This window comes from Piliocolobus tephrosceles, chromosome 3 (genome assembly GCF_002776525.5).
Source record: "Piliocolobus tephrosceles isolate RC106 chromosome 3, ASM277652v3, whole genome shotgun sequence".
Taxonomy (NCBI): Eukaryota; Metazoa; Chordata; class Mammalia; order Primates; family Cercopithecidae; genus Piliocolobus; species Piliocolobus tephrosceles.
In genome coordinates, this window is record NC_045436.1 from 85,533,466 (window position 1) to 85,542,273 (window position 8,808).

The window sequence follows — 8,808 nt, forward strand, 5'->3', positions numbered from 1 at the left end:
TTCTGTGATGATGATTTTGAGAACATCAGCCTCTTTGTGTCTTCTCGGCCAGCTAGTGACAGTGTCACAGGCACCTCAGAAAGCAGCATTGGTGATAGCAGCTCATCTCTTAGTGGCACATGTGGAAAGTTTGAAACAAATGGTACTGATGTTGACAGTTTTCAAGAAGTAGATGAACAGGTAAAAATTTGATGTAAAAATATGTGGTTGTTCAAATCATGAAAGAGTCTCTCTCTACTATGTTACTGTAACACTTGGTGGAAAGGGGTCAGCTTTGACATCAAGGAGACCTGGCTCTATTAGCACATACTTCCAGTGGATCTTTTTGTAAGGAGTTTAATTCCCTGAGCCTGTTTCCTTAAATAAAGCAAAAGATTGGAGATAAAGTGTGTATGTAAAGTAGCCAGCACAAAGTAGATACACAATAAATAGGAGCTATTACTATTACTACCCTGCTGTTACATACTTAGAGCAAAGTGTCTTTTTATACTCCCCCATCAAAAAATAAAAAATAAAAAACAGTTCAATACTGAACAGATTGCTGCCATCAGTAGCATGTGGGAAATTGTCCATGATTCCTCTAAGAGCAATATCTTCATTGAGCTATCTAGTAATTGGCCATTTTTAATCTCATGTATAATGCCACACACTATATGCTGAAACTTTTTCTTTCTTACTTTTTTTTTTTCTTTTGAGATGGAGTCTTGCTCTGTCGCCTAGGCTGGAGTACAGTGGCACCATCTCAGCTCACTGCAACCTCCACCTCCCAGGTTCAAGCAATTCTCCTGTCTCAGCCTCCTAAGTAGCTGGGACTACAGGCACATGTCACCACGCCCGGCTAATTTTCGTATTTTTAGTAGAGACAGGGTTTCACCATATTGGTCAGGCTGGTCTATACTGAAACTTTTAAGAGTTATATTTCCCTCACTGCATTAATGCAAAGGCTACCGGTACAATCTTTTTGCAAAATGGTTCGTTAGTCATAGTGTAGGGTTTGTTTTTGCTATATCAGAAAGTTTCAGTATACTTAACTGTTCATTCCCCAGTGGTGACCATCTAACTAATTCCTTTATTTATTTACCTTGCTTTTTCTTTAGTGTTGTATTAATAATTTATTTAAATTTATTTTTGTAGAGGTTATGTATATGTATATGTATATGTGTAGATAGATAAAGTTAAAATGTAGAAAAGCATACATAACTTTAAAGGAAGCTGGGCTTGGAGGCTCATGCCTGTAATCCCAGCATTTTGTGAGGCTGAGGTGGGAGGATTGCTTGAGCTGAGTTTGAGACCAGCCTGGGTAACATAATGAGACCTCATCTCTACTAAAAATCAAAAAAATTAGCCAAGGATGATTGCCCACATCTGTAGTCCCAGCTACTGGAGAGGCTGGGGTAGGAAAATCGCACAAGCCAGGGAGGTCGAGGCTGCAGTGAGCCGTGATCATGCCACTGCACTCCAGCCTGGGCAACAGAGGGAGATCCTGTCTTTAAAAATAACAATAATTTTAAAAAGTAAAGTTTTTAGTCCTTCCTCCCCTTGTCCTACTCTTCAGAGACAATGCTTGGATATATCCTTTGTATATTCTGTGCATATACAGACACGTTTATACCAGTGGGAAACGTATCATATATGGTATTTAGGGTTTTTTTTTCATTTAACAATATATCTTAGACACAATTAAACCTAAATACCTATCTTATTCCTTAAAAAGTTCAACACAGCATTTAATTTTGTGGATATATTATAACTTATGTAACTATCACCCTAATAATAGATACGTAGAATGTTTTGGGCTTTAAAAAAAATTCAAACAATATTTCAAGGAAGGGCCTTGTCCATCTATTTTTGTACATTTATATGAGTATATAAGTGTAAAACAAATTCCTAAAATATTAGAGGGTCAAAGGTATATACATTTAAAGTCTTTATAGACATTGCCGTGCTGACCTCCAAAAGTATGGTATCTATTCAGTTTCTTTCATTAACAGTTACTGATTGCTGTCCAAGTCATGACTGTTTGTTTGTTTGTTTGTTGTTTGTTTGGTGTTTTCTTTTTTCAAAGCAGCTTATCAATATCTTATATTCACATCACGTAATTCATCCATTTTTAAGTGTACAATTCATGACTTTTAGTATATATTACAAAGTTGTGCAAGTTTAGTATATTTACAAAGTTGTGCAACCATCACTTTAATCCAATTTTAAAACATTTCTTTCACTCCAAAAAATAATTTGCACCCATTTGTAGTCCCTCCTCTTTCATACCCCTAACCCCAAAGAAACACTAACCTATTTTCTGTCTCCATAGATTCGCCTTTTCTGTATCTTTTGTATAAACAAAATTGTACAATACGTGGTGTTTTGCAGCTGCTTTTTATCACTTAGCAAAATTTATTGAGAGTCTTCCATGTTGTCGTATGTATATGTACTTTGTTGCTTTCTGTTGCCTACTATTATTCCATTCTGTGGATATATTTTGTTAATCCACTCACCAGTTGATGGTCATTTGGGTAACTTCTAGTTTGGGGCTATTATGAATTATGCTGCTATGAATATTTGTGTGCAAGTCTTTGTGTGGATTTAATTTCCCTTGAGTAGACACTCAGAAGTGTAATTTCTTATTGATTTTATTTAAATTTTTAAGAAACTGCCAAACTGTTATCCAAAGTGGCCTCACCACTTAACTTTTCTACCAGCAAAGTATGAGGGTTACGGGTTGCAGTTTCTTCCCATGCTTGTCAGCACTAGTTATTATTTGTCTTTTTAATGATAGCCATCTTGTGGGTATGAAGTGGTATCTCTTTCGGGTTTTAGTGTACATTTCCCTAATGATTAATGCTATTGAACATTTTTTCATGTGCTCATTTGCCATTCTTTTATTTCCTTTGGTGAATGTTTATTCAAATATTTGCTTATTAAAATAAAAAACTGGGTCATTTTCCTTCTTATTTTCCCATTGTAAGAGTTCTTTATAAACCTGAATGCAAGTTTTATTTTTTTAAATCAGATATATAATTTGCAAATATTTTCTCCTGGTTATAACTGACTCTTCAACTTGTCTGGGCATTACTGTGTTTTCTTATTGCCCTTCTGTCTTAAAGTTTCAAAACACTCTCTATTACTTGTTCACTCTGTTGTTTATTCATTTTCTAAAAGACATATTACAATGCTAACTAACACATTTTTATCGGTGAAATCTATGTACCTGATTAAATGTCCTGTCAGACTTTGCCTTGTCTCAATAACCTAGATGGACAGAAATCTGAGAGCCAAATTTATCAACACACTCTAAAGCTGGCTTGATGTTGAGTTCTAGTTCTTATGTGGCTCTACAGGGACTTTGGACTAAGCACCTCACATAGGCGCTTTCTGCCTGGTGTTCGTAGTATGAGACTGCATTTAGTTCCTACTAGCTGGTACTTCAAAGCAATTTTCTGCAAGCAATCCTATCAATATATGTAATGTGAATTAGGTCCATTAGAGATTTCCATTACCAAGAGAAGAAAAAAATGAGATAGTATTTCAAAACAAAAAATATATTAATGGCATCTCTTCATAAATTGTTATTTGCTTTCTTTTTCCTCTGAGTTTGGCACCAATTCAAAATAGGCATAGCATGAGGAATATAAATATAAGCATTATTACTAGTAAAACTGGATTGAAGATGCATCTTGGATCTGTAGCACATGGAATCCCTGATACTTTCCCTCAGAGTAGAAATTACCCAACTCAAATTGAAGGTGAAGCCTGTGTATGGACAAAGTCTGTCCCAATAAACTTACTGCCAGATGAGGAAGAGGATGCATCTGTTGGAAACTTCAGTACAAGGGAGAAAAGAAGAAAAGGCCCCATAGAGATACCTCCCTTAATGTCTTAACTCCAGTCAATAGACGCACATGGGCCAGTGGTTTCCAGACTCCCCCTGTAATGCATAACATTTCATTGAAAACAGAGAGAAATGATTATATTATGTCCCTAAATCTTGCCCCAGGGCTGATGTTTCTATTCTGTTGGCTTTTAGAAATTGTGGGGAGAAGAAATGATTAACCTCTGTATTTGTGGTGTGACAGTATAAGTCAATACAGTATAGAGGTCCCTGTAATGTGATCGAAAGTGGAAGAAAATTATATCTTCTTTACCAACAGTGAGAACACAGTACATGTTGTAACATTTCACATTTGCGGTATCCTAGAAAGCAGTTTTCTGTGTGGCTATTTAGACTTTTGTTCTTGATTTTATTTTATCATCAGGAACACCAGCGGAAACTTGTACTGGCTTAATTGGATGCCACTTTTGGTTATCATTTATTTCCCTCTCCCTTCCTACTGTGGTAGCACATTTTTTGATTTCCTCCAGAATTGTTATAGCATGTTGCCAAGGGATGTTGTAGGATGTAGTCTGGTTTTATTGATGGTTCTAGCGGACCCTGACACAAAGGACAGGTGGTCTCTTCCTCATACTCAAGGGTTATCCTCAGGGCCCTAAAGATCATTCAAATATAGGCAATTTCAAACTAATTTAGATTCTAGTGGCTCCATGATTTTTATACCAGAGCTGAATTTTTAACTTGGATGCAAGGGCCTGAAGTGGTCTATGAATGAGTTTTGGGAGGATTTCATGAATCTCCTCAAATACGTTGGCAATATTGTGCTTATTTGCATATATACACATCTATGATAAGAAGTCTACCTTTTTAAAGACTTTTAAAAGAAATTTTTATCTAAAATGTTAGAAATCACTGCTGTAGAGGTTTAACTTACTTATCCATTCTCCACCTCAAGTAAGAAGAGAGACTGCTATAAAAAAGTTCCCCAAAAATTATGTTCTGGAGCCTTTGTTGAATAATGGGGATGAGCGACTGGATATTCACAACCTGGCAGTACCGACCTTTTTAAAGACTTTTAAAAGAAATTTTTATCTAAAATGTTAGAAATCACTGCTGTAGAGGTTTAACTTACTTATCCATTCTCCACCTCAAGTAAGAAGAGAGACTGCTATAAAAAAGTTCCCCAAAAATTATGTTCTGGAGCCTTTGTTGAATAATGGGGATGAGCGACTGGATATTCACAACCTGGCAGTACCGATTTATACCAAGGATCTTAATTTTTAAGTTCTTCATTCTGTTTTTTTGTTATATCAAAGAATATAACAAAAGCATTCAAGTAAATATGCCTTCCCATTCTAATGTATTCTCTCCTTTTGTCCATCAAATAGTAATGGCATGCTCTGCATTAGTGTACCATGCTGCATAACAAATTACCACAAACCTGGTGGCTTAAAACAATACAAACGTATTTCTTAGGGGCTGTTGTCAGGAGTCCAAGCACGGTTTAGCTGGGTGCCCTGCTTAAGATCTCATGTAGCTGCAATATAGGTGTTTGCTGGTTTTATTGCTTCTGAAACTGGGGGTTCTCTTCCCAGCTCATGGTCATTGGCAGAATGAAGTTTCTTGTTCCGGTTGGACTAAGGACTCCTTTTTCTTGTTGGCAATTAGCCAGAGACCACTTTCAACAACCTGAGGTTGCTCTCAAATCCTTGCCATGTGGCTGTCTCTATAGGCAGTTGGCAACATGGCTGTTTGCTTCTTCAAAGTCAGTGGGTGAGCATCTCTCTGGCTTCAAATCTCTCCCTTCAGAGGAGGCCTCAATGCACTTTAAAGGTCACATCTGAGTAGGTAAGGCCCATCCGGGATAATCCCTCTTTTGACTAACTCAGAGTCAATTTCCTAGGGACTTTAACAAGCACGTCTGCAGAATCTCTTTACCTTTGCTAGAGAGTGTAGCCTAATCACAGGAGAAATAGCACATCTAGTAAGAAGTTCCAGTCACAATCAAGGGGAGGAGATTATGTAGACCATGTACAGTAGGGGGTGGGATTCTCGGGGTCCATCCTAGAATTCTGCCTTCCAGAATGTCTAAGATGCCTTGTTTGGCAAGCAGAATCTTGTCCTTGGCATTTCTCAAAAAGGACTTGGTTTAATAATGGCTAAAACCCAGTTTTGGGGGGCAGTTCAGTGTCCGAGAATCAGTGCTGTTTTCTTTTTCCATATAAGTAATTTTGCAAATATAATTTTTGACTTCTAAAAAAGGAGTCATTTTGCTACCAATCCCATGTTCATCTTTACATTTTCCAACTACCTATGATGATGATGCTACATGCCTACTGTGTCATTGTTTAGGAAGTGCTTCAAAAAGTTGGCTTATTAACATGAAGAGATTTTCAAAAATAGTATGAGGTGAAAAACAGCCTGCAAAGTTATGTATACTATAAGTCCATTTTTATTACCACTTCAGGTAGGTAGGTAGGTTGAACACACAAATGGAAGGAAGGAAAGAAGGAAGAAGGGAAGAGAGGAAAATGGGAGGAAGGAAAAGAAGATACTAATAGCAGTTGGGTGGATTTTGTTTCGTTTTGTTTTGCTTAACTTTATTAAAAATTTTTTTCTTCATCAAAATTGCTTATGTAATTAAAACATATAATTGTTAAGTGAAGAACATGAGAGCTTGCTCCTGAAAGGTGAGAGAGAATAATGAGCATTTTTCATGCAATATAACCATCTTGGTTTCCAGAGATACATGTGATATACCATAAATGCTGATTCTCTACCTTTTAGTTTTAGAAAAGAAGATTAACATATATTATGACTTTTGTTGCTGTTAATTGGAGAATTGGGATAAAAATAAAATAATATTCAGTGAAGACAGGTAATGTGGCTCACTGAAGAAGGAAAAATTAAATGCACAAATATAGAATAAGGGAATGCCGCACTGGGAATGTTACCACAGAGAAAGATCTGGTGGTTATAAGCAGTGGGTAATAAATTAGGTAAGAGTCAATAATACAGTGTTATAAAAAAAATAAGTAAGTGTGGTAGAAAATGGAGTTGTATTCACAGAATACTGCACATAAAATGAGTTAGACCTTTATAGAGTACAAATAAGCAATCAATAAAATACATTTTTAAAAGTGCCAAGGAAAAAGAGAAGAAAATTAGGTGATTATGGCTCAAATTGACAGCAATGTAATTAATGTGCCTGGACCAAAACATAGCATTTAAGGTTAGAAAGATACAGACTAAAACAATTAAAATATTGAAGACAATGAGAAATCTTACAGTTCTTAAATGCATGACATGTTGAAAATTTGTAACTTGTAGTCTAACATTAAGGAGACTAAAAATACTATAAAGGAGATTTAAAAAAGAGACTGAAAATAGACTGCTGCCTCTTTAAAAGCAGCTTACTTCCATTTTGAGTATATAATATATGACCCTATTTAACATAAATTATAAAAAAACTAAAAAGTGCTCATCCTAAATAAATTTTGGGTCATGGTTATCTAAAGCATTGAAAGTATGGCCGGGCGCGGTAGCTCAAGCCTGTAATCCCAGCACTTTGGGAGGCCGAGACAGGTGGATCACGAGGTCAGGAGATCGAGACCATCCTGGCCTACACGGTGAAACCCCGTCTCTATTAAAAAATACAAAAAACTAGCCGGGCAAGATGGCGGGCGCCTGTAGTCCCAGCTACTCGGGAGGCTGAGGCAGGAGAATGGCGTAAACCCGGGAGGCAGAGCTTGCAGTGAGCCGAGATTGCGCCACTGCACTCCAGCCTGGGCGACAGAGCGAGACTCCGTCTCAAAAAAAAAAAAAAAAAGTATATAATTTTGTACTTTAAATGTACAATTGCATGAGAATATATATTTAATATTTAGAATATAAACTATAATTTCATACCAAACAGATCTAGGTGGAAGAGTTTATATTTCACTTGAGAGAATTCTGCTAAAGTGAAAGACTACCACAAATATTTAGAAATGTTCTATTAGTAGGTTATCTAACCTGCTAAAACATCTATAGTTGCATTGGTAAAGCATTACCTATTATTTATAAAAATTATAAAAGATGATTACCAACTACTAATGCAGGCTCTTACAGATGTTTCAGATGTATTATAGTACATTACATTCCCAAATACTTTTGCAAACCAAATCTTCCATTCTGTTCCTGTGGATTTATTCAATGTTTTCACTTTCTAAACAATAAAACAACACCGTCTACAATATACTAGAAACTCCAATCCCTCTCTGCAAGAATACACTCTGTACATACTTGCTAGAACGAGAGTTTGGTCTCTAAAGCATTATGAGAAATAGACCAAGCACAGGATTTGAAGTTAGAAGATATTGGTCATAACAGCACCAGTTAACTCTATAATTAAAAATATGTTTCCTCTGTAAGCACAACTCATAGCGTTGTTGAGGACAAAGCACATTTAACATATAACTGTCATGCACTCCATAAAAGGTGTTTATTATTGCTATCACTCCATTGCTAAAGAATTTATAGTACTTTTAATTTTCTTGTTTACTTAAAAAATTATGTAATAATTTGACCATGTTCATCAATCTCTTGTATGTATCTTTTATGATACAAGATGATCTCTTGTATGATAGCCATGCCTTTCAATAACTATTTGAATATTCCTACTAATTTTCAGGCCAAATCAATCAATATTTGAATTCATACTTTGTACCATAATGTGGTCAATGGAGAAAAGTTTAATTAAATGTGTGTCTTAGTCCATTTGGGCTGCTGTAACAAAATACTGTAAATTGGTTGGCTTATAAACAACAGAAATTTATTTCTCACAGTTGTGGAGGCTGGAAGTCCAAGATCAAGGCAGCAGTTTATGTGGTGTTTGCTGAGGGGCAACATTCTGGTTCATAGAGTGGTACCTTCTTGTTGGTCAAGGCAGCGGTTTATGTGGTGTTTGCTGAGGGGCAACATTCTGGTTCATAGAGTGG

General features: G+C 36.2%; 1 protein-coding gene across 1 annotated transcript in view; it reads left to right on the plus strand.

Moving 5' to 3' along the window:
* ARHGEF38 (Rho guanine nucleotide exchange factor 38) overlaps positions 1–8,808 on the plus strand; it is a 130,565-nt gene that overhangs the window by 119,544 nt on the left and 2,213 nt on the right. Inside the window, exon 13 of the mRNA XM_026455022.2 lies at positions 1–180. This exon is cut by the window's left edge and continues 80 nt beyond it. Coding sequence (XP_026310807.1) covers positions 1–180 — 180 coding nt within the window. The remainder of the gene's footprint in view (positions 181–8,808) is intronic.